The 26,887-nt window shown below is 40.7% G+C and overlaps 2 protein-coding genes across 2 annotated transcripts in view; both read left to right on the top strand.

The window, feature by feature from the left end:
- yjefn3 (YjeF N-terminal domain containing 3) overlaps positions 1 to 10,625 on the top strand; it is a 31,713-nt gene extending 21,088 nt beyond the window's left edge. The window contains exons 3-6 of the mRNA XM_057325166.1: positions 3,791 to 3,901; positions 5,830 to 5,943; positions 6,065 to 6,215; positions 10,396 to 10,625. Of these exons, the coding sequence (XP_057181149.1) occupies positions 3,791 to 3,901; positions 5,830 to 5,943; positions 6,065 to 6,215; positions 10,396 to 10,592 (573 nt within the window). The 3' untranslated portion in view covers positions 10,593 to 10,625. The remainder of the gene's footprint in view (positions 1 to 3,790; positions 3,902 to 5,829; positions 5,944 to 6,064; positions 6,216 to 10,395) is intronic.
- A 124-nt stretch (positions 10,626 to 10,749) lies between these two features.
- cilp2 (cartilage intermediate layer protein 2) lies at positions 10,750 to 26,160 on the top strand. The gene is made up of 10 exons (XM_057325164.1): positions 10,750 to 13,561; positions 17,571 to 17,666; positions 18,171 to 18,440; positions 18,563 to 18,745; positions 19,345 to 19,497; positions 19,580 to 19,897; positions 20,076 to 20,184; positions 20,267 to 20,424; positions 21,575 to 24,003; positions 24,092 to 26,160. The coding sequence occupies exons 1-9, from the start codon at positions 13,498 to 13,500 to the stop codon at positions 23,989 to 23,991; spliced, it is 3,768 nt and encodes a 1,255-aa protein (XP_057181147.1). The 5' UTR covers positions 10,750 to 13,497; the 3' UTR covers positions 23,992 to 24,003; positions 24,092 to 26,160.
- Positions 26,161 to 26,887: the final 727 nt, after the last annotated feature.

Here is a 26,887-nt window from a genome sequence, read left to right as displayed (position 1 = left end):
TTATATTGGTTTATTAGAACTGACTTCAAAAAAAAAAAATTTTTATCATATATATATTTTTTCAAATATTTTCTATATACTGACATCAACAAGTTTTATAATTATATTAAATATTAATAGTTATTTTAAACATTTTATATATAGTTTTTAATGAAATTATTTTAAATATTATTAATTATTATAAATACAGACTTCAAAAAATAAGTTTTATAATTGTTAAATATTCAACAATAATTATTATTTAAAATATTTTCATGTATTCTTTTTCATGCAATGTGTGTAAATTTTGAATTTACATTTTATTTCTAAATATTAATCATTATTATAAATGTTTTCTATATACTGACTAAATTTTGAATTTACATTTTATTTATGAGATGCAATCTCATGGCAATTCATATGGTTAATGCACATGAATTCGTACGAATCTCATTGTATGTTTTAGTATGATCTGCTTTCATGCCGGTTAGGGCGGGTTTAGGGGAGGGGCTTCATTATTGCTTTTTTCCAGTAAGCATACATTTTTGTACTATCCACTTTGTACAGATTCATACGAATTAGCCACCTCATACAATAGTTACAAATTCCCATCATATCAGACTGTATATCTCCCAATAAAAAGCACTTAGGATCAACTACAGTAAAATGATGCCCTGTTAATAAAGCTTGACTTGTGTCATGTAAGGTATTTGTATATTTGTCTCAAAAATGTCTGTACATTTTTTACTGATTTTGTTTTTTTGTAGCAAATAAATGCAGGGCCATTTAATAATAACACAATGTGGATCATGTTATATTATCCCTAGGGTTTTATCCCAAATTTAAGCTTCCAAACCTCCATGCATAATTTAACCCCAGTTTATAAATCCCTTCTGACAAATCCACAGCACTATCATTGAAGGTGTTGAAAGTGTCTTGTTTGTGGCCGGACTGTAACCGGGCAGTCTCAGGGCCTGCGGGGTCCTCATGGCGGTCTCAAGGTTCAGACAGAAGCCGAGCCAGAACCAAACCAGGCCCGATCCAGACCGCTGCGGTCACGCAACAGAGACCGTTCCATCTGGATTCAGTCAGGCTGACAGGCAGCGCGGGGCTTCTCCTGACCTACCTGGGAGTCGGATAAAGTCTCAAATCGTTTCCTGATTTGGCTCGTGTGAATATCCGACCCCCGTTAGATGAGTTTTACATGCTGAACCCTACACCTCTCAAAGGCTCCCGTTCACAGGCAGCCTCCGCAGTTAGTATCAGCAAAGCTTCCCGTACCGTGATCCCTGTGAGGTCGCCATAAATTGCAGCTTAAGAAAACACGCCGGTCAGTAGCTCAGAGACCGCCATTACATCAGCACAGTTGGTTGGCGGGGGGATGTGTCGATTTTACCACTGTGTGATTTCATGAGCAAACCATCTACCCCGGTTTGGATGCCAAAAACAGCGTCATCTGTCTGCATTGGGGGGATAAGTGCTTTGGTGTGAGCTGCGTCAAGATGAATGTCTGTGATCATTACCTCATTTATATTTTAGGAAGTTCGTATTCCCAAGATTTGTGAAATGTTCTTTGTGTTTTGAGATAGGAAGATAGACTCATGTGACAGAAAACCTTTTTACTGTCTGTATACATGAATTAAAGGGATAGTTCCCCAAAAATACATTTTTTTATGATTTATTCATCCTCATGTCGTTACAAACATGTATGACTTTCATTTTTCTGCAGAACACAAAAAAGACATTTAGAAGAATGTTGGTAACCAAACAACATTGACTTCTATTGTACGGACATTTCTCAAAATATCTTTTGTGTTCCGCAGAAGAAAGAGTCGTATACGGGGTTTTAAAAATGTATTTATAAATGAAGTCAAATATTTTTCTTTCTTTTAATTCTAAAGAAGCCAAATGTTTTCTTTGTCTAGGATTTGTGTTTGGACTGCTTTATGTCTTATTCAAGCCTGGTGCGATAAAACAACAAACAAATCTGTGTATAAACAAAACAAGTAAAAAGAATAAAACAAACAGCAAAAGTTTTTCTCCTAACCAGCTGTGACTTCACCATGCCCCGCCTACTGTGAAATCTCCTTGGTCAAAATCCTGTTCCACATAACTGTATACAAAATATCAAGTATTTTCCGATTGGCTGTGATTGTGTTTGTGTCATAACGGCAAGCCATTTCACATCCTTCCTAAACAGATTCATTTATTCTCGCTGGAAACTTCAAAACAAGCATACGTCTATATTAAATATCTTCTTTATTTGAAAACGATGGAAATCAAAGGTGTGTTCCCGTTTTGATGGCCAAGTATTCGTGTATGTGAAAGTGTGTCAGGTTGGGGGTGGAAGGAGGCAAAAACTGCAATAGCAATTAGGCCGAATCCTCAAGGGAGCTCATTTGCTGGAAGCGTGGAAGCGAAGTCTGGGGGTTCAGCGGCCCCGAACAGCGGCTGATCAGAGCGACGGTCTCCAGATTCCTGGCAGAAGTCGACATGCCGGTCGATCCCAGCACAGCTGCAGCAGGCCTGAAATGAACATCCTCTGGCTCCCATTCTTAAGAACACTCTATTCCATGTCATTTTCCAGTAAAGGAAAAAGAGAAACAGACAGGAGAGAGACGGAGAGAAACAGATATCCAGTTTATTATTTTGTCCGCACACATGCTCACATGACCGCCGCATGCGAATTGATTGTCCATTTCCTGGAATAAATCTTAAAAACTTGACTCTTAAAGTAATAGTTCACCTAAAAATGTTTATTATGTTTATGAAAAATTATTTCATCCTTTATTCACTCTCATGACATTCCAAACCTGTATGACTGTCTTTCTTCTGCAGAACACAAAAGAAGATATTTTGAAGAATGTTGGTAACCAAACAATACAGACCCCCAAAGAGACATTTCTCAAAAGATGTTCTTTTGTGTTCCAGAAGAAAGAGTCACATGCAGGTTTTAAATGATGTAAGAGTGAATAAATGATGACAAAAAAAATATTTTGGGGCGTGCTATAAACTGTAGCTTTGTTGCATATTGTTGCACATAGCTAACCTGACACAAGGTTAGTTAAACGTTGACACACCGTTAGATTAATGTTAGTTAAAAGGGCAGAAAAATCTCCACAGATTTCTCTTCGTACTGTGACAGATGAAGATGGAGACGCTCATTTTCCACACTCGGGCACGAATTGCGGTCTTGTTTTACCAGCTCTGTGACTAAAAGACAAGCAGCAATATTAATGTAATCTCAACTCATCAGCTGGCTAATGAAACATTCAAGTCTGCTGATCGTTTTCTCCCATTAGCATTCCGCTTCCTCCCCGCCTCGGAAGTCCGCAGTTACACCCGCTCTCACAGCTGATTTGGAAGTCATTCTTGCTTGCGCCGTTGTCCATATTTCAGCCGCTTAATTGGGTATGAATATAACACGCACATTACCTAACGGATGTGTTTACTTCATTAGTCCGATCATAACTAGATCCTTACCGTATAATGTATGGGTCGAAAGAAAAAGTAATGAACATGGAGTTACTGTATGTGAGTTGTTTAACAGAAATGTGTGTGTGTGTGTTCAAGGGCTCAGTTGGAAAATCTGAACAACCACTGGCCTACTTTCGAAACCTGACAGAAAGTGTGTTATTTAAAGACTGTGTCCCGCTGTGTCGTCTGCTTGGCTTTTTATTCCTGTTGCAACTGTTACTGGGTTGTTGTGATGAGCATTGCAGTGGTCCAAATGCAAAGAACTTTTGACAAGTATGAATGGCTTGGCTTTTCTAATGCCTCTCTCCCTGATTCACTCTCTCCCTCTCCACAGGCTTTTCCCTTGAGCTCCTTAAGTAAAAAGCAGCCCACCCTGCTGGTTGTTTGTGGCCCTGAGCAGAACGGCTCCATCGGTCTGGTGTGTGCCCGCCATCTGCGCATATTTGTAAGTACAGAGAACAGGGAAGGGAACGATGATGGCATGGAGGGCTGGATGGTGGTGAATGTACGCTAGATGTCTTAAATAATAGCAGCTTGTTGAAATGTTTAACGATAAAACCAGGCAGACATTTAAGTATCTGTACTTTATTAGAGTACTTTTTATTTTGGAAAATATGTATTTCACCACATTCTTAAACCGCACTACATTTCATTAAAACCATAAAATAAAATAAAAATTCACGTAAAATTGCATATTTTTAGCATTTTTCTTGAAAATTTGCAGTCTTTTTCTGTAATTTGATGTTTTTTTATCGTATTTTCCAGAGGTATGAGGAAAAATCTGTAAAAGCATTTTATTACATTATACGTGAAACATCTGTAAAAAAATAACAGTAAATTTCTTTAAATAACGTTTTTTTTACAGTGTAAGATGCGATTGCGTTGTTCGATTCATGAACGTCTGGTTTTAATAAACCTCTTGATCTCCTTTAAGAATCACACAAAATGAATTGAAAGCAACAATGCATTCATTAAAGAATATTACTGAAGTAAAATGAAAAATGAGTACTTTTATTTAAATGAGTTGTATTTTCTATTTTTAACACAAAATGAATATGACCCTATGTTTTAATACAAGCTCCTGTTCTTATTGTAAATGATGCACGTTGATCCAAAGAAAATCTTCCATCTTTCATCTCCATTGAAATGTTATGACTTGAACCACTTAAACAACTTTCCTTTTCAACTGATGCCATCAAGCCCTCTTTTTATTTAACCCCTCTCCTACAACCACGTCATGTAGAGACCCTCATTCACAATCAAATCTATTTCCAAGAAATAAAATGTTGTTTCGTTCAGAAATAGTGTGTCACATTATGTCTTTCGAAAAGCTATTGATTTTGAAAAGCCATTTTATGTTGACTGTAAATTCGTGGGCCATTAAGTTGCTGTCATCAGTGTTTCACAACCAGTCCACATCCTATCGCAAATTTTTTTTATTCAAAATAAACTGCATCTATATGTTTATTTCAAGTTCACCATACACCTCTGTGAGGGTCGATTTACGAAGCATCAGTATTCCCCTATTAAACATATCTGTTAAAGTTATTCCCTTCTCAAGAAGTGAGGTTTGGCTGGTTACATTATGGGATACTTGGAATGAATAAAACACTCATCTCTCTGTCCAAGGGAAAGAGAGGAACACAATAGTGGATCGTCACATGATGTCTGCTGGTTTATACATTCCCAGTACACATCTGCACAGGCTCCTGTGTCTGCACCGAGGTTATGTAACAAATACATTAAGTTTTACTGCTGGATTGTAATGAACTTACTCAGGGATTTTATCCTGTATCCCAAGCCAGTGTTTCTCCTTTTTGCTCTTTATACCTCCGCAGCCCAGTAAATAATAAATATTTAATAAAATAAAACAATGATTAAATAATATTTTACATCTTTAATATTTCTGTCTTAATTATATTTGTTTTGTAGGTTCAAAACATAATCTGATCCTTTACTAATACGTGCCTAAGCACACGTATCAAGGATCGCTGTCCTAAGCAAGTTTTGAAATGTAAATGTTAGCACTCATGAATCACTTCAAATGGTTTTTTGAAATAAAATGATGAGGTAATTACATGATGAGGCTGATTTATGAGCTCAGATTCTTCCGTTTCTCCCAGCATATCCACACGGGGACTAAACAAATCAACTGTCTGGTTCATGTGCGGCTGCCACATAATACATTTCCAACCATGTCTGTTTACTTCATTCCGTTTCTTTCTTTTATCATGTTTCTTACGGTGCCCGGAAGGTCCTTACACAGAGATCTTATTAAAAGAAAAAACAATTTCTTAAAAAAATCTCACATCATATGCTCAAGCATTTTGAAAAATTTGAAATGATAATGAAAGTGTTTTTTCTCACATGTAGGAATACGAGCCCACTATTTTCTATCCAAAGCGTTCGACTCAGAGTTTGCACCAGGACTTCACCATTCAGTGCGAGAAAATGGACATCCCATTTCTTTCCTATCTTCCAACGGAGGTAGGTGTTTCAAACAAAAGGGCAAATTGGGAATGACAAAAGTTAAGTCGACTGTCAGAAATGTCAATCTGATGCTCATTCTTTTTTATCCTAACCGACTCCCATCTGATCTGCTGACCAGGTCCAGCTGTTAAACGATGCCTACAATCTGGTGATCGATGCCATCATGGGACCAGAAGCTGACCACAATGATGTAAAAGAGCCTTATGCTGGGATGCTGGTGACATTGAAACAGGTCAAAGTCCCCATCGTTAGTGTGGACGTGCCCTCAGGTATTTGCTCATTAAACACACTGTCCATCATTTATGACTATTTCTACCTGTGGCTCCTTATGGGTGTTTTGGTATAACAACAAATGGTGTTACATTCACAAAAGTAAAGTTATTCTTAAAAGTCCAGTGTATGATTTAGCGGCATCTAGTGGAGAATTGCAACCAACAGCTCACTCCACCCCCTCCATTTCGAAGCACTACGGCAGCTCTCACAGGACTAAGATGTCATCATGTTTTTGCTTCTTTGCCGAAGGAGATAACATATTTATGAAACACACTCTGTAGAGCAGTTTGTCCGTTTAGGGCTACTGTAAACAACACTGCGAATTCCATGTAAGGGGACCCTGCGGTGTATGTAAATAGAAATAGCTCATTCTAAGATAATAAAAACATAACGCTTCCTTAATACTGTCATGGATTACACAGGGAGAAAGAACCCAATTGCAGGCAGCGGGGATGAAGGGGTTAACAAAGGATATTTATTACAAAAAACACAAAACAAAGACCCACGGTGGGGTATAACAAGACAAGCGGGGTAAAGACAGGACATAGACTAACTATCACTAAACTGAAAAACAACACTAGACAAACTAGACTGAAGACTTACTACACTTGACTGGGGTTGTCACAGAAAACAGGAACAGCAGTACATAAGTCCACAGCATACAGGGGAATTCATAGGTAAGCACACCACACACAATGACCAAACACAGGACAATGAAACATGAGGACCATATAAAGGGGAGTAAATCAAGAGGGAACAGGTGCAGGACATGAACTGATTAACAAGCAATAATGAGATGAAAGGGCGGGAACAGAGACGAGGGCAGGAACAGAGACGAGACCTGGAGAGAGAGAGTATGGCGGACCAAAACTGTCTCTCTCCACATGAAACAAGGGATCCTGCCGTGATTCTGCCACAAGATCAAGAAAGATATGACAAGATGAGGCAGAATCACGACAGAACCCCCGCCTTAAGGAGCAATATCCTGACGCTCCTCAAGGTGACAAACAGGACAAGACAGACTGTGACAAAGACAAAATCCAACAAGACATGGTAAACAGGACCAGGGGCAGACAAAAGTGCAAGATCATGGGGTCGGGGTGACAATAAAAAAAAACAAGGGGGGGGAGGGGGAACAACAAAGTCCACAGGGGAACATCTGCCGGATGGCCGGCAGACTCCCCGGCTGGAGTGCCGGCTGAGTTCTCGGCCTGAGGCCGGCTGAGTCACCGGCTGGAAGGCCGGTTGGAACGCCGGCTGGAACGCCGGCTGAGTTACCGGCTGGAAGGCCGGAAGCACCGGACTGGAAACCGGACTGGAAACCAGATTGGATGCCGGATTGGATGCCGGACTGGAAACTGGATTGGATGCCGGACTGGAAGCCGGACTGGATACCGGACTGGACGCCGGACTGGATACCTGCTGGGACACCGGCTGCTGCACCTGCTGGGGCGCCGGCTGCTGCACCGGACTGGGCACCTCCTTGTGACGCCTCCTACCCCTCCTCTGAACCACTGGATTAGTGGTCGACTGCATAGAATCAGTGGGAGATGGAGGCGGTTCTGCGTCGGGGAGGTCTGCAGACGTAGTCCACGAGGCTCTCCTCCCCCGCTCGCCATGGATGCCGCCAGGCGGAGCCGAAACCCTGGAGTTCGAGCCAGGGGGTGCTGAGTTCCCCAGTTCGGTGACGGCCAGGACGCAATCCCCCGGGACGCTAGCCAACGGAGCGGGTGCCCCGACTGGTACCCCAGACTCAGGGCCGTCCCGGTTGATCACGAACCTGATCATGTCATCGAACCCCAGGGGTCTCAGCATCCTCTTCTCCGATGGCGTGAGACGACGGGTGAGGCAGCCATCAAAGATTACCTTTAACTCTGCCTCCCCGAAGTCAGACTCCCTTGCCACCGAAGAAAAGGCCCTGGCGAACTTCCGAGTCCCATGAACCCCCTGATGGAACCCAAACCCGTAGGATCGACTCTGCGTCGCCCATAGTGCTGCCTACTGGGTTCTGTGTAGGTTCAGTCATTCTGTCACGGTCAACAGGAAAGAACCCAAATGCAGGCGGCAGTTACAGGGTTAACAGAAAGACAAGATTTATTAAAAATGCAAAACAGGAAACAAAACAAAAACCCTCGGTGGGGGACAAACACAATAACCAAAATGCTTTTCAAAAAGACAAAGAAAAACTTCCCGCTGTGGGGCAAAACAGAACTAAGGCAAAACTAAATAAACTCACTCTTCAGGAAACAAATGCAAGGACGAGGCAAGACAAGGACGCATGAACACGAGGTAACACCAACACAGGAACATAAGCATGATGCACACGTACAGGGTACAATGGACGAGCAACAAGACAATGAAACATGACGACTATATAAAGGGAACACAAACGAGGGATAATAACACAGGGCAGGTGAGGGTAATGAAACACGGCCGGGAAACAATACAGGAAACGAGAGGGGCGGGGCCAATGACAAGACACCAGAAGGCACATGGAATATCAAAAGATAAACACCCCATGGCTTCTCACACTAAACATAAGGGATCTGTCACGATCCTGCCCCAAGACTAGAAAATCATGAACAAGGCAGGACCATGACAAATACACTTCTGAAGACAGTTATGTATATTATATTGCATTTCTGTCAATAGATCCTCCAAAAAATGACACACTGGACCTTTAGGCAAAAGCTTACAGAAGAAAACATTTTGTGAAAATGGTCTCAATCTGTTCAGAGGACTGTTTTGGTTCTTTTGCTTTGACCTCAGGTAAGGTAATCATTACAGAAATGCTAATTAAAATGCTCAGTTCTTCAGCACATGTAAGTAAGATGCTAGCAAAACAACCAAAACAGATCTTCTTTTAACAAACAGGTTAGATTTTAAAGGGATAGTGCACCCCCAAAAAAAACATCTTTCATCATTTATTCACTCTCAGGTCATTTCAAACCTGTATGTATTTCTTCTTCAGAATACAAAAGAAGTTATTTTGAAGAATGTTGGGAACCAAACAACATTGGCCCCCATTGACTTCCATTGTATGAACGCAAAACCACTGAGACATTTCTCGAAATATCTTCTTTTGTGTTCCACATAAGAAATTCATATACAGGTTTTGAATGACATTAGGGTAAATAAATGAAAGCAAAACGTTGAATGATTATAATGATTTAATAAAAATGTGTAGCACAATATGTGTGGACATTTATGTTTACTGAACGTTATTTGCGTAATTCGTGACAGCTTATTTTATGTACCACTGACCATGTACGAAATCTTCATTTACACAATTAGGTGTTAAATCCTGTTTGCTGCTACTTTGTACGTTTGTGCTTTGTGAGTCTCATGGCGCTTGTAATAGGTGAAACTTACCTCGTAAATGCTATTAAAACAATTTAACCAGCCACCAGTTGAAATTAAAGAATTAAAGCTGAAGTGAGTAATTTTTTATGTCAAGATACTTGTTTCCTGTCTATATGCATTGTATGCCTCGCTTGCACTATTAAAAACATTGCCTGACAATATAGGCTGAATCAAAGCTGTTAGATTGGGGCGGAGCTATCTGTTTGGTCGACCAATTGCTGACGGCATTAGAGAAAATCCGTCTGAAATCATTATTGTTTTTGTGAATATAGTTTTGTATTAATAATTAGCATTAACATCAGTATACTTGCAAATATCTGTTAGATACATAATGCTAGAGAAATACAGCCGTATACTGGATTACTAATTGGTGGTACATTCTTGTAAGCATACGAAATGGTCATTATTTAATTGAGAAATGGGACTGCAACACCTCTAAAGACATTTCCATGACAGAATCTGGACTTTATGGAGCCGTCTCAGATAAATAATTTGACCAGAGTTGACCTTTAAGTGCAAATCTGTTGTCCTGGACCCTTAAGTGTTTGCATAGCAGACAAATTATCAAATAAAAGTAAACACAACCATTATGTCATCCGGATACTTGATTTGAAAATTGCCGCTGATGGCTTACACATTGCATTTTTTTGTGCCTTTCTCCAGATGACCATAATGTTATGAATGATCTGTGCGAGCCAGTTTTCCACCTCTTATCTGGACGAATCCGGAAACAGCGTTATGTTTGACTTCATGCACGAAGGTGTCTATTGTTTTTCAAGCGTACTCTTCTTGTCTTCTTCTCTTTTTTTGAAGGTTGGGATGCGGATGAACCGGACAAAGATGGAATCAATCCAGAAGTTCTCGTCTCCCTGACAGCCCCCAAAAAGTGCGCAACAGGTTTCTCGGGAAAGCATTTTCTGGCAGGACGATTCCTGCCCTATGACATTCAGAAAAAATATGAACTGAATCTGCCAGAATTTCCAGGCACGGATTGCGTTATACAACTGTAGCGGATTATAATAAACCTGTATTTTGGATAAAAAGGATCATGTTTTCCCCTTTTGTATTTTATAGATTGTTCTGTGGCATTCTGTTACAAATATAAATATGACATACTTTAGGTAGATCTGAGGAGATGGGTTTACGATGACCAACTGAAGCTGCAGAATTGAGGAAACATTTAAGTCTCTTGAGGTCTCCAATTCAAAAATACACAAAATCTTTAAAGGTGAAGTGTGTCATTTCTACGCCAACATTGTCACCATAACAAAACCTTTCGAGTTGTTTTATAACATCACAGATCCAATGTGTTTACAAAATCATTTACGCTTTTTTAAGCAAATCAATCTGCAAATTGTTTATTTTAATTTGTCGCAAAAAATCACACTTCACCTTTAATGTTGGATAATGTTCCAAGTGCATTACCCTGATAGTGCCTCCGAATGTATACAACACCTAAAAAACCAATGTTACTCCGATACAAACTAGTCGACGATATTCTGACGATGAAAAACGTGTGTGTATATTATTTTGTTATTACTGTACAATGTACACATTTGTTTACCTAGTTGTTTACAAGCTGAATGAAGTTGAGAGGTCTGAAGTTCAAATAAATTATCTATGTAAAAACAGTTCTCCACGTTAATTGAAATTCAAATGTCGGAAATTCAAAGTTGAAAACATGCGGATGTTATTATTTAGCCAGGAGTGTTGGATCGGCAAGCTATTGGAATATGCGGCCCATTAGCCAATATTTGGGAACAAAAGGGTAGCTAAGACCTTTAGACCGTACAGTATATTATTTCTTCCCAGAGATTTACTCGAAAGTCAGGAAAAAGCGTGGGTGATATAAAGGAATGTTTGAGGAGTGGTTACAGTAGGTGAGCAGTAGCAGTTTAATGACGCATTATAAATGCCCCTGTGGGCCATTTAGGGATGTAAACGTGAGATCCCAAAATTAGGCATGACGACCTCCAAAATCAAAGCTTATTATAGACAAGACATACAGGGATATTTGAAGTACACATTCTACATTTCTGTCCACCCCGTCTGAAGGCCAAATGTAAGTTTATTGTCATTTAATAAGAATAGGGAGCCTACAAAAGGTGACAGGCAAGAGAAGTCATATGCGGTCAATATGGTAACAAGGAAAATATGAAGATCTGTTTAGACTGAAAGAATCGGGAAAATATTTTGGTCTGTGCTTGCACTGAATACTTGGCTGTTTATTCGGTTTTGATTACATTTGCCATCTTTGACCTTCGCGATTTCTGATTTTGACTCATTTTGAGGAATGTCCCGTCACAGACCACAATGTCTCAATTTGCAACACGATATATCAAATTTTCCTCATGATTGACTCTTTTAGCCAAAATAATATCGAAGTTGGTCCATGAACATGTGTTCTGTTCCAGACCGTACTGTACATGTTGCATGCATGGGAACATTTACAGTACAAATAGTTAGACACAATTACCTCTGCTTATGAGCCATGAGACTTCAAAGTTTTGAGTGTTGAGCTCTGGCCCACCAGACACCCCATTCCAACGTAGCCATCTTGCATTTTACGACTCAATATAAGCAAACCATCTGCTATTGACAAATTGTACAAAAAAAAACATTTACAGGGTCCAGTGTATAAAATGTAGTGGCATCTAGTGGTAAGGTTACGAATTACAACAAACTCACTCCACCCCTCCGCTTTGAAGCACTACGGTGGCTGACACGGGACTAAGATTTTTCTTCTTTGCTGAAGGAAATAATGTATTTACGAAACGCATAGAGAAGTTTGTCCGTTTAGGGCTACTGTAGAAACAACATGGTGAATTCCATGCAAGGAGACCCGTGGTGTATGTAGATAGACATAGCTCATTTGAAGGTGATAAAAACAACGCTTCATTATGTAAAGTCTTAATACACGTCTGAAGACATAGGTATGTATTTATATACATATTGCATTTGCATATTGCATTTCTGTTAATAGATTCTCCAAAAAACATGGACCTTAAAACAATGTGAAAGAGTTATTGTGAGTCGGGATCCGTGACAGATGATGTATTACAAAATGTCAACCATTCCGTTGTTTACAACCCACCTTTTGGCTTGTTTATTTTTACCAAGCAGGTGCTTCATGTCACGGTCTGTTAATGAGTCATGTTGTACGTTTCAGGAGCATTCCGGAAATGCTCTACAAGGATGTTCAGTCCTGTTCCTGGAGGGCCGCAGCGTTTAAGTCCAACTTTAATCAAACACACCTTTAACGCCAAGCCATCCTGGAACTTTGGTGGTTTGAGGTGGTTTTTGTGCGGTAAGGTCTGCACAACGGTGGCCCTCCAGGAGCAAGACTGGATACCCCCCTGTATTGCAAAGTTGCACGGCATAGCAAAACATAAATGAAAATCTGCTGCGAAATGAATTTTAAATTGAAATCATCTGCCGACGATACTGCGCGTTAATGTCTTTATTTGTAATCAAATTGACAACTATTTCAAGTAGGATGCCAGCCAGGAACATCATAAGACACACAATGTGATTTATTGTCCTCCTAACCGCGCAGATGAAGTAATGAACTTGATGAAAAACAAAAACATAATGTTTTTCTGATGCAACCTTCACCTTTCTCCTACATCTGTGTGTTGTTCTTTGTCTGCTGGAATGATATAAAGACACAGATGTTAATGCACCAGCCAATGGCGAGCAAAAGGGGGCCGGGCTGGACCCCTCTTCACTCCATCCTGTCTTTTAAAACTCTGGGTACTTCACAGAACTCCATCAGACTTGAAGGACACGGGAAAATTAACTCAGATTTTTCCGTCAAGTCACGCAAGAACTTGACATAACTATCTATTTTTCATTTTTTTCTCCCCCTTTTATTTATTTATTTTTTGTTACCAGCAGTGTCCCGTCAGTGACAGTATGTGGAACATCCCAGTGGTGACATTGGTCCTGTCTACTCTGTTTGTATTGTGTCTGGCACAAGGTAATGTAAAAGGCTTTAACGTTTTATTTATTTAGTTCGATTTTTTATTATGTAAGGTTTGGACAGAGCTGTCAGCACCTGAGACTTGCAGAAACAGCGGGATTGTTTGTTGTACAGCAGAGCACTGTAACTGTATTGAAAGGGTAATGTTAAGTCACGAAAATTTTTGCTTGCTTAATAATTTGTGTGACTACTTTTATTGTCTGATATTGTAAAAACATGGGATATTATGTAATACAGCTAGAGGGGAAGATTTGAACTATTGCTGTAAATTTAAAAAGATGCTGATGAAAGATGATGCTGGTGATGATGATGTGAATTGTGATCAAATTTGTTTTTTTTACAAACATTGACAAACTTTCACTGATTTCAATCTCAAAGACCCAAACAAGTCGAAATGGCACCTTGTTCTATTGCTCTTACTAAATTTACCATGGTTTAACATAGTAAGGCTAGTTACCATAGTACTGGGGTTTTATTTGTAGTAAAACCAATTTATTGTGGCAAGACCATGATGTTTGTGGGAAAACTATGGTAATTCAAATGTTTTTTACCCCCAAAACATGGTTACTACACTTTTACTATAATACAGTTGATTTTCCAAGTGATTTTACACAGTTTCAAAAACAACTCTGGCATGAATTTTAAATGGCAGGACAGGCGTACATTCTGACATTTATGAAAGAAAAATCATTCACAGTTCACTGTTATGTAATATTTAATGGCAAATGTGCAGCAGCCTTTGGTTCCTCCCGCAAAAGTGTTTGTGTAAACTCATTCAGATTCTGAATCCTGTCCCAGCATCTCCCCAAGAACCTCTGCTGTGGAAACCATGTAGCGACGACACTGGAGGAATTTATTATTTTCAGACTGACAGTCGCAAAACACTGGAAAGTCGCCGGGGTTTTATTAATCTTTGCTCCTTATTTACCTTCTCTCTCTCTCTCACTCTCGCCTCCTGTCCACCTCGCGCTCGTTGGAATTTATTACCTGTTTCCCAACGCGAGCAGACAGACTCTGCCTCCGCGCGCGCGCCCGTGGCACGGAAAATATCGCGCGCGACGTCTTTGGAGGCTTTAAAGGATATGAAACCTTAAGGATCTCAAAATCTGGGTTAAAATAACCAGATGTCACCAGTAATGAGCTTCTAACCCGCGTATCTGTGCCAGTTTCGTCCAGGGCACGGCGGAGTCATTTTCAGCGCTCCAAAGTAAATATTACCGCTTTCTAATCTCTTAACGATTCATTCACCAGATGCTTCGCTTTGCTCTGAAGTCCTGATGCCCAGCAACGTCGATCTCTGTTGCTTTGGTGTGAAAAAGGGAAATAGTGATCAAAGTCGATATGCGCGACGTCTTGCGCTCCGTCGCGATGTTGCGGTCACGTGACACCTGACTGAACGCGCTTCTAGGTTCGCGCGAAACTTGTTTGTCTGTTTATCTGTAATTCTGTATAAAGATTATTGATATCTTCACTTTTTTTCTACACATGCAATACGATAGAAAAAAAACTGTTTAACGGCTAAACTAAACAACCTAAAACATTTACAACAAGGGAGACAATGAAAGGGTTTAGTTGAGAATAATGGAGATTCACTTCAGGGTCTATGGAACAGTCAATGGCTCTTAATCTTGTCCTCAACCCAGTCAGACAGAGATCACCATCCGAGTCTTCCATTAGAGCACACCTCAGTCAGTACACGCGCCAGATGCGCAAAACTACTACCACATGTTTCCCGATCCAGGATAAACACACACACTCACAAAACCACTTTAGTGCGCTCATTTGCATCCATTAAAGCATGATGGGATGTGGAATGCGCTTCCATGACCACCACCCGGGCACGGTGCCTGTTTAAATGAAATGCCTTTGATTTCAAACAAATGCCTGCTTGTTGCCGATGTCAAAGACAGTGACCTGTTAAAGACATTTTCGTGCTTTCTGCATGTAAGTGCATGGGAGAGTCAGTGAGGAATTACATAACGTGCCGAAATGTCCTTTTAGGAAGAGCCTGGAAAATTCGGAGATTTGCATAAAGCACTAATGACGGTTAAAGTTTGACAATGTTTTCATTGTTTTGTTTCTTTGTATGATTTTATTCAGACAGGAGAAAAAAGAAAGAAAAGTATTAAGACGACAGCAAGTGGAAATGGGATCGAAACCCACGTTGCCTGCGTAAGCAACATAGTTCACTGTATATAGGCCATGCGCGCTAACCACTGTGCCGCAACTTTGACGTAGAGCTTTTAATAAAACCCAACCTTATAATGTCTTGATTCGCTTCTGGCTCGGACTGCAATACTCCAAATGCACATTAAAAAGTGGGAATGTCTTAATAAAAGGGCACACTTGCGTGAATGGATTAATTGTGTATGACTTGGATAGTGCCGTAAGCTTTATGAGGTGGCGCGAGATGTCTTAAAAGAGTAATGATACGGAACTTTATATTGTGGGATAAAACTCCTGGCACAAATATTGGTACAAAGTAATCATCCAATTGCTGAACCGAATTATAAGCAGCATCTTGTGCGCGAGCCAGCTTCCAAAATAAACTCGTCATGAGTTGTTTGTTATGGGAGGGCAGAGAGTCAGTCTATGTTGGGAGTTCACTGATGTGCTCCAAATAGACTGTTGCGTATTTTTAGGTACAGTTAACTAATTGTTTCCACTGTAAAGCAAATAGGTTTCACCCACCTGATCCCAATAACTCAGTGTAACTGGGTGGGAATATTACAAGGTTCCATTGAGGTCAGACACCGCTCTATTATAAGTCGGTACTTCTTCTGTCTTAGAGTAGAGTGGCCCGATGATTGTTGCAGTTATATTGATGGCTACTTTATGGGGTCAGGTGCTGTTTAACTGTTAAATACTGTTTAAGTAAGTATTCTACACAGCTACGCGAACATAGATGCTTTTATTTGTTTTCTGCATTGCATCTCATTGCAAATATGGCTGCTAACTCAACAGGAGAGACTTTTTAAATAGACTTGTGATGTTGTGCATAGCTTCTGATTGACATATCTGTTGCAGATAAGTGCTTCAGTGTGTGTACTTCGAGTAATGCCAGTAATGATCCAGTGTCAAGACACTGTGCTGTTTTTACTTGAGGATGTTAGGCTTGGCTACACGTCTAGACACGTCACCCCTGGGGGAAAAAAACGTTGAATGAAACCCTCATCCAATGACCAAATCTCCTTATCACATTACACTTGTTCATTTATAAACAGGTTCTGGAAATTAATTCAGGGATTTACTGTCGGCACACGGGACGGTGAGCTTCGCATGCAGCACTGGAGGTTTTCTGTCTTCCTTTTGGAAGCGAGATTTTCTGATCATTTCTCATCTAGAAAGCATGAGAAAACGTGTTTGTCCCTGCCTTTTCTTCTTTGGGGCTTTGGTTTGTAAGTGTCTCCAGCTTGATTCTGAATGAAGGGAATCCGCTTGTGAAGCACACTGTGTGTTTTACTTTTGTGTAGACGATTGTGCTTTCCAGATGTGACAGTGTGAGTTTCAAAGTTTCTGGCGTGTCACCTCGAGAGGTGCAGCAAGACACCGTGTGTCCTGCTCAGGCCGGTCACTAGACTGAGGAAACGGCTGAATGCTAAGCTGATAAAAGTAGGCCAGTCGTTCCACTTGGACTCCAGTGGCACCAATACCGAGAGCGCACACACACACACACACAATAAAATCAGACACCCTTGGGGCAGTGCTTTAATATTGAATGTCTTTTGCACAGATTCCAGTTACTGCAAAGCCAAGCAAGATTTTCCAATCACATTTACAGACATGTCTGCAGTCTAAGGAACTTGCAGAGAATACGTTGTTCCGATCTTTAACACTGAAATGATATCGGACTGTAATAGATCAACCAATTCTCAACACATTTTAAGAGCAGATTTTATTAGTCCCTAAAGGGTTGCAGATTTCGGTAATTCAATAAGCAGCCAGTTTTCCTTTGGTAGCACCTTTTTGTGTCGAGTACGATGTAATAAATGTTGCTTTCTCACAGGGCCTATCTGGGACAGCTCACATCTTCGAAGATTAAACCAAACAGACAGGAACAGAAAACTGGCGTACAACAGCTTCTTAGAACCACAGACCACAGGTAGTTATGGTTAAATCAACTCATTTGCAGTGTTCGACTCCATCCAAACCACACTTCGGATCTTTTTGATGATACGAAAAGTTGGATTTTAAAAAGTGATGTAAGCAATGAAATAATCTGGATTTCTGGAGTAATCCGTCTTCATTAAACGAACCATCATGATGTAAACTGTTCGCCACTTTATTGCTAAAACAAAACATTGACTGTTTGAAGTACAAATGAGTTTACACATGCTCTTCATTTGACCGAGAGAATAAGTTGCCTGTATTGAGACAATTCAGAAAGATTTGACTTGAATAACCTCATCCAGTTCCTATTTCTCACAGGAGATCGTGACACGAAGCAATAAGCACTTGTGTCAGATTTTTTGGGACAAAGTAAAACGAGCAGACAAAAGCGATGCAGAAATTTGACGGAAATCACTCAAGTGCCCATCACTGGGTCATTGGCAACGCCAGATCGTTCTCATAAATGTCTTACTGTTGTCTGTTCTGGTTAACGCAGGCGTGACCGAGTGGACATCCTGGTTTAACATCGATCATCCAGGAGGAAATGGGGACTACGAGAGGTTGGAGGCCATTCGCTTCTACTATCGGGAAAGGGTATGTGCACGACCTGTAGCCATGGAGGCCCGTACCACAGACTGGGTCGCAGCTGCGGATACAGGGGAGGTGGTACATTCCAGTCTGGAGAAAGGCTTCTGGTGCATCAATAAGGAGCAGCCATATGGCCGCAGTTGCTCCAACTACCATGTGCGATTCCAGTGTCCGCCAGGTACAATTAGTCAAGACACAATCCATCAACGCAGTAAAGTGTATTCCATATGGAGGCATATGAGTGTGCATTTGTCTGTTGGAGAGATGAGGTTGGATGACTGTTGCTTTTTGTCACTTAAGTTCACTCCTTCTGGACCGAATGGGGCGGGTGGACGCCTTGCTCTGCCACCGCCTGTAATGATGTCGGAATCCAAGTTCGTCAGAGGAAATGCATGAGCACGCAGCCTCTTCCGTTACTGCTTTCTCCCATCTGCGTGGGTCCTCAAGTAGAGCGGAGAGAGTGTTCGACCCCGCCATGCCAAGGTATAAGTCTTAACAGTTTTCCTGTAGCTTGATGGTTATTGGAATATGTTCTTCATAACGCCGCTCACTTTGGATAAAAGCACATTTTTAGGATAAACTTCTCATAACATGAATTCCCAGGCCTTCATTTCTCTCAGTTGTATTCAGCAGGATTGGATACAGTATTAATAGACAGCAGTGTGATGTTGCAAGCTCATTGTTTGCTTATGACATCAGATGTGTCCACATGTCATACGGCTAAATCAGCTGGCAGCACTTGACTCAAATATGAGCTTTATTTTCTCGAGCGCAATCACATCCCACTGACATTTACATGACACATATGGTGCCCAAATTAGCTCGCTTAACCGAAACATGGTCCTGTGTGTGTATTGCCTCATTTTCTTTGATCAGAAAATCAATGCAACCACACTGGCAAAGCTGCTTTAGAATGCAGTTTACCTATCTGACACAATTTGCTATCACGTATGTTTAAGGGGTAGGGAAATTCTGTCATCATTTACTCATCCTCAAGTTGTTCCAAATATGTATACATTTTGTTGTTCTGCTAAAGCTAAACTGTCTCTTTAATTCACCACTATTGTCCTTTGAATAAACAGCCATGTGGAGCAACTGGGGTTCCTGGAGCGCTTGCTCGGTGACCTGTGGGAAAGGTCGCAGGACAAGACGAAGAAACTGTCACAGATCTTCAACCAAGATCCAGTGCACAGGACGACCCACAGAGGTCCAGAAGTGTGGAAACGCATGTCCAGGTATCGTGTATGACAAAAGTCACAAACTCTGAAAACCCGTTGTATCTTTTACTGTTAAAAAGCCGTGTTGTGTGTTTTACAGTGGCGTGTAAACTTGACTGTACTGTGGGGCGTCCCAGTAATGACTGCAGCTACTGTATCTGTCAAGGACCGACATTACACGGGGAGGTCTTCAGTGTCACAGGTGTACCAGTGGCTAATGCTACAGTGGCTCTAGCCAACCAAGCCAAAATCATCCGTGCTCAAACTGATGCCCAGGGTCAGTTTAAGATTGATGAGCTATGTTCCACCCTGGAGACCAAAGTAATTGTCAGCAAAGAGAAGTTTGCTCCTGTCACGGTCCCTGTTTTCAGTAACAGCACTGATACATTCTGGGTACGGGCCATCTTACGATCCTCAGGTACGTATATTGAAAGAATTAACCAAAATGCAAATAACATTTGCATTAGTGATGCTTAAATTTTAATTTTAATTTTCATGTATGTTACATGGGAATGCCACTTTGATTTAATAAGCTTTTTTCCAAAGAGTGTATCAAAGATATTGCATTAGTGGTTCCTCTGTTTTTCACCTATCAGAGAAACCTTATATTGTGAAGCATCCAGAGGACAAAGTACGGTACAAGGGACAGCGTGCAAGTCTTTGCTGTACAGCAACTGGAATGCCTAAACCTGACAAATATTACTGGTAGAGAAACAATGGCATTTCATTACATTTTTTCCCAGTATTGTCTTAGTTTATTGAAGATATCACTTTGTTTGATTTCAAGGTACCACAATGGAACTTTACTGGATCGTGCCATATACAAGTATGATGAAAAAATAATATTGCGGGACCTGAAACAAGAACAGTCAGGACGGTATCACTGCAAAGCAACCAGTCCAGCAGGAAGCATCAAGTCTACATCAGCCCTTCTCACTGTTTTTGGTAAGTGCAGAACCATTTTATTGGTGAACATGGAAAGGTCAATATAGCGTTTTTGCTAAATGTTTTTGAAGACGAAAAATAACCCCATTAAATACTATTACAGCTTCTAATGTAGAGTACAGTCTTTCATAATGTTTAAGCTGGTAGAAAGACTGATTTCTAAACGAGGTACAACTGCCAAAAGGTCACAGTGGGCCGACTCTAAAATCATTAAATCTCAGCCATTTAGAGTTCTCTCCTATGAAAGTGAAATCCAAGCTTGACAATAAATCCTGTGTTTTACTCTCAGACAAGTATGCATTTTCAGATTCACGCAAACCACTACACAAAATGTAAATTCCCATGATGCTTGTTACCCGAGACATAGATTGTCAGGAAGATTCTGCCAAGAACTGTGCTAAAGCAATCAGCGCTAGGTTTCGTCTGAGGAATCTTCTCCACTTCTTAATCATTGTGGCATATGAAATTCTACCACCTGTCACAGCAGGATACTTAATGGAGGTTGATTAATGTATTTTGTATTTGCTCCTGCTTCTAAACAACTGTTACAGTGGGAAAGTTTTCCGTAAATTAGATTTCACAACCTCAAATGAAATTACATGGCTGCGGTCTCGAATAAGCGTCGGTTTACAAGGAAAAACAAAGTTCTTATGAATAAATGAACCACATTTACAGTACAGTAGTAATGTTGCAATAATAACTCAAGTCAGTAACATGGAGACATTAAACTCCACAATGACATCATAAGTATATGTCATAATAGCAATATGACATGGCAACCGCCCCATAACCTAATAGTTGATTAGTGAGATCAACTGCTGTGTTTAATATTTTTTGCAATTCTTACATAATAAAGAAACACAGCATCTGTCCAAGAGTTACATTCTTGCAGTAAACACACTAAGACCCTCTTCAAGAAGTTTTTTTGGCTTTTCAAAACCTTTCAGTCACATTACTTTTTTTTGTAGTTAAGTGAGCCAACATGTTTTGATTGATCATCTTTATACAATGGTTTATTCCTCTGTAAACACTTTCATGAAATTAAAAAGAAATTATGAAATTAACCACCCCTATGTTTTTGTACACTTCCATAAATGTTCTGTATGCCTGGAAAATGTAGCGCCCTAACCTCAAATTTCATGTTTCACAGCTAAAGGGACACCAGCATGCAATGCTACACCTGAAACTCACCTGATCAAATTGCCCTCCGACTGCAGGCAGCCTAGAACAGACTCCAAGTTTTACAATGCAGGTCGCTGTCCACACAACAAATGTCCTGGGTCATTGGACTTTGACATGCGCTGCAAAGACGGATCCGGCTTCTGCTGTGGGGTTAAACAAATGGAGCCTCGAGAGATCAAGTGTGGCCGGTACAACCTGCCTATCAAGGTTGTGAAGGAGTGTGGGTGTCAGACTTGCGTGGAGCCCAAAGTGCTTGTACGTGGAAGGGTGGTTGCAGCGGATGATGACGAACCCTTGCGTTTCGGACACATTTACTTGGGTAAAGAACGGGTAGGCACGACAGGATATCAGGGTGGGTTCACAATTCAGGTTTCTCCAGACACGCAGCGACTTGTGGTAAACTTTGTGGACCCCTCTCAGAAGTTCATCGATACAATTAAAGTCTTCATCTTTGACAAGAGAGGAGGGTCGGTCTATCACGATGTAAAAGTGATGAGAAAGCAGGAACCTGTTGATATCAACGCTGCAGAAACTAATACAATTTATCTAGGAGAAATTGAAGGAGAGGACCCCATCGGTCAGCTGATTATACCTCCAAACTCTTTTCACAAAAACACAGGGGAGGTGTACGAAGGAACGGTCAAGGCCAGCGTCACGTTCCTTGACCCGCGCAACATCACCACGGCCGCTGCAACCCCGGGTGACCTCAACTTTGTTGACGATGAGGGAGAAATGCTTCCTCTCAGGACATATGGAATGTTTTCGGTTGATTTCCGAGATGAGAAAAACCAGGAGGTTCTAGGTGCCGGCGGAGTCCAGGTCCTCCTTGATACAGAGCATGTCAAAATGCAGGAGCATATCCCTGCTATGAAACTCTGGTCCCTTCATCCGGACACAGGCATTTGGGAGGAGGAGAGTGGCTTTCAGCCCAAACAAACTACAATCACTGGTAATGGGAGGAACAAAAGAGAGGAGCGCACATTCCTGATAGGAAATATGGAAATCAGGGAACGTAGGATGTTCAACCTGGATGTACCTGAAAATCGCAGATGTTATGTCAAGGTGCGGGCATATATGAGCGACAAGTTCCTACCCTCTGAGCAACTAGAAGGAGTGGTTATAAACCTGATAAACCTGGAGCCCAAGCCTGGCTACTCATCAAATCCGAGGGCCTGGGGTCGCTTTGACAGTGTGATAACAGGACCAAATGGTGCTTGTCTGCCAGCCTTCTGCGATGCTCAGAGAGCTGACGCATACACCGCTTACATCACAGCCTTAATGGGGGGTGAGGAACTGGAAGCAGCTCCCTCATCACCAAAAATGAACCCAAACATTATTGGTGTGTCTCAGCCATACTTGGGGAAATTGGATTACCAGAGATCGGATCACGAAGATCCGGCACTTAAAAAAACGGCATTCCAAATTAACCTAGCCAAACCCAACCCTAATAATTTTGATGAAACGAACGGGCCAATATATCCCTACCAGAATTTAATTACATGTGAAAATGCACCTGTTGCTGCCAACCACTTTCGCTTTTTCCGTGTTGAAAAAGATAAATACGAGTATAACGTGGTGCCTTTTGAAGAGAGCGACCTCACGTCATGGACTGGGGATTATCTTTCCTGGTGGCCAAACCCGCAGGAGTTCAGGGCTTGCTACATCAAAGTTAAAATTCAAGGAGCTTCAGAAATCATGGTGAGGTCAAGGAACCTTGGTGGCACTCACCCTCAGACCAGAGGTCAGATGTATGGCATTAGAGACATTCGAAGCACCCGTGACTTACACCAACCGAACACCTCCGCCGCTTGTCTTGAATTTAAGTGTAGCGGGATGCTTTTTGATCTAGATACTGTCGACAGGACAGTCATTTCCATCATCCCGCAAGCCAATTGCCGTCGGATAGGCATCAACAACCTCCTGCAAGAGTATCTCATAAAGCACCCACCTGCTCTTCAAAACAATGAGTCTCACGCATTTAATATGTTAGCTCCTGTTGATCCCCTAGGACACAATTACGGAATATACACCGTCACAGACCAGAACCCACGCGTTGCAAAAGAGATCGCCATAGGCCGTTGCTTTGATGGCACCTCAGATGGTTTTTCCAGGGAGATGAAGTCAAATACTGGAGTGGCACTTACTTTCAGCTGCCCCAAAAGAACTGTGAATCGTGAGAGTTTATTTCAGCGCTTGCAAACAAATCCTGGCCTAACACTAACACAGATGGCCCGGGAGATGAGGGAGTCCCAAGGACTTCAAGTCAGACGAGGGTCAACCCAAATGGTGGCCTATCCGTTCGGCCAACAGGGCAGGAGCCAGAACCGCAGAGCCACGAACACTAACAGAAGACGACCCATTTCAAGGACACAACCAAGAAAGTAGATCTTCCTCTAGGTGAGTTTTCTAAACTTTGTATACACAGGAAATATTAAACATTACAACTTTAACCACAATCACGTTTATGTTTGTTATTTTCGTTTAGGTCTTTCGGGTTTAAGAGAACAAAGAAGAAAGGTTTACAAAACCTGCTATCGAAATCCACAACTTGGTCAGCCTGGTGAATTCAGACTTGATTTATCTGAACACATTTAAACTCTTGCTTCTTGAGTATGGAGAACTGTCGTCTCACAGTTCCCTACTCAAAGTTTACTGCATTAAGATGTTTCGGTAACACTTTACTTGAAGGTGTGTTCATAAGACTGACATGACACCTTCATAATCATGACATGACACATGTCATGAATATGAAGATTTTATGCATGTTTCTGACAACTGTCATTAAGTGTCATTCGCTGATTTGTGTCATTTTTAATGCAAAGATGACATTGTTTGGTATGGTTTGGTATGAAAAAATGGTTTTATAACAGTGTCATGAATACTTTTCTTGACCTCAACTACAGTGGTACGAATTAACATGTTTATGACAGGTTATGTTGTCTTGGTAATGTCAAGTTGTCATGACAAAGACACTGACAGGTTATGATGTATTGCTTTATGTCAAGTTGTCATAACAAAGACAACTCAAACAATGTCATCTTTGCATTAAAAATGACATAAATCAGCGAATGACACTTAATGACAGTTGTCATAGACGTGCATAAAATCTCCTTTAGATTATGAAGGTGTCGTGTCAGTCTTATGAACCTCCCTTCAAATAAAGTGTTACTGATTTTTCTTGTATGATCAGTGCAAACCGGTTAAAAGGCTCATCCTGGATGATTTTATTTATTTTAATTATTTCAAAGTTTGTGACAGCAGTACAGTCAACATCAATCTTTATGTAGACAACCCTTTACCAGTTTCTACCAGTGTCTGACAGTAAGCCAAACAAGGGGTTGAGGTCAGATGTGATGGCTGCTAACTTTTGTTGTCGTTGACATTGTATGTTAAAAAAACTGGATGCAATAAAGCAAACTTGAGGCCGCAAAGACATTCCAGTTACGATTTAGCCACCCTTCAGTCTGACCAAACCACCACTGACCCCAGCCAAAAACAGCATCCTTTAGCAAAACGGATTTTCAAACTAAACAAATCTGCGGTGAGACGTAATCAATGATATTATGGTCCTACAGCATAACTTCAAACACAAACTACAATATGGCAAAACTGTTATGGCTGGCCTAATTAAAAGTCTTCTTTTGTTATGAAAACACAGTGCAGGTGTTCTACTCGTATGATAAAACTGATTGTATATAGTTTTTTGTGGGTCTCTGTCTTGTTTTTTTCTAGTGCAATATTTTGTTCCAATGACTTGAGAGCCCTAACAAAAATAGTCTATGTTATGAGCCAATCAACCATAGGTCTGTTTAAAACGTTGGGCAATCCCTTAGTAAGTGTATATCTGATTTTCAAATTACTCCATGCGTGGGAATCTGAGTATCTTGCCAAGCAAAAGCAACCTCTTCTCATATTCAGCCAGCTGACAATGCAACAAACACAGTTGCAGTTTATGAAGTATCCCTGGGATTGTTCGAAAACTGTTTTAAAAATCCAACTGCGTCTTTTAAACATTTAACGAATCAGAGAAGCCGCTGGTCAACTGTATTTATTGAAATACTTTTTGTGGGTAGCGTTGCAAATTGGATTTCATTATTGTAATTCATCTCTAATCCCTTTATGGTTTGCACCAACACAGGCTAGCAAGAGATTTTAAGGCTTCAAATTGCATTGTGGGATTAAAGGCACGTTTGAATAAATAATGGTGCAAAAGTTAATTTCCTGTGTATCAAGAGATGGGTAGCTTAATGTGGGTCAAGTTTAAACAACACTATGGAGTAAAATCAAATTAAATATTCTATGAAATATAAAAACAAAATTGTACCAAAAAGTGCAAAGTTGTAATGCTTAGTCCAGACGTAATTGTAAAAGATTTTTCATGTGAAAAGTATATATAATGTATCATAAAAAGCATTTTTACCCATAAGTCGAGTGGTGCCGTGGACATCATGTTCATCTACATTCTTTCCAGTTTTTTGCTATAACCAAAGCACATATCTTTAAACAAGTTAATAATGTTTCCGTCCCAGACAGTCTCACCTGATTCTGAGTCATACAAATGTAACTTGAATAACTTTATCTAAACCTTTGTAATTTTGTAATATATCCAATTACAGCATCTTTGGTCTACAATCTGTACTGCTTTTTCTTCATAGGCAAGCTAGAGATCAGTGGGAGGATACTGAATGAAAATGGTGCTAAAACTTAGTTGGCCTCCGCAGTTTTCTGTCAAAAGAGTGTTTGTCCTCTGTTCAACTGTCGGGATGGTCTCAGGGAGAGTATAACTTTTCCAGGAATCTCCTTTGGCAAAATGTGTTGCTAACACTACCGTTGTCTCCATTGCGATCCGAAAGTTGAATAGATGCCTGCTTCTTGAACATGTTACATAAATCAATTCCTGAAAAATCCATAAGAATGTAAATGAAAGTGCCTGAAATTACCCGTCTTGCATTCTCAAAAGCCAGTTTTATGTGTAAATAGGGTATATGCACACGGGACGATGACGTACTTCCGCTAAAATCGCTGCCAGCTAGGTCACTTCCGCTCGCATAGCACTAAGGGAATTTTTCACCAAGTGATAACAATGTAAGAAAACGTTCAAATTTCGGCGAACAGACAGCACTACGGGTGAGCATTTTTAAGTGCCTCTGTGATCATGCCTCTAGTAAGCGCAAAAGTTCACTTTCCTTTTTTGTCATATTTGTTGATGTACCTTGAAACGGATAGCCTGAAGTGCTTCTCCTTTTTGGTTGTCGACGTATGGCGTGTTTGAATAATTAGA

Source organism: Triplophysa rosa, linkage group LG25 (genome assembly GCF_024868665.1).
Source record: "Triplophysa rosa linkage group LG25, Trosa_1v2, whole genome shotgun sequence".
NCBI classification, from domain to species: Eukaryota; Metazoa; Chordata; class Actinopteri; order Cypriniformes; family Nemacheilidae; genus Triplophysa; species Triplophysa rosa.
The sequence above is the reverse complement of the archived record's forward strand: the minus strand, read 5'-3'. Positions and strand labels throughout refer to the sequence as shown.

Coding starts and splice junctions, on each gene's coding strand:
- cilp2 (XM_057325164.1), top strand. CDS start 13,498: ATGTGGAACATCCCAGTGGTGACATTGGTCCTGTCTACTCTGTTTGTA. Junction 19,498..19,579: donor GTGTGGAAACGCATGTCCAG/GTATCGTGTATG, acceptor TGTGTTTTACAG/TGGCGTGTAAACTTGACTGT. Junction 20,185..20,266: donor AAACCTGACAAATATTACTG/GTAGAGAAACAA, acceptor TTTGATTTCAAG/GTACCACAATGGAACTTTAC.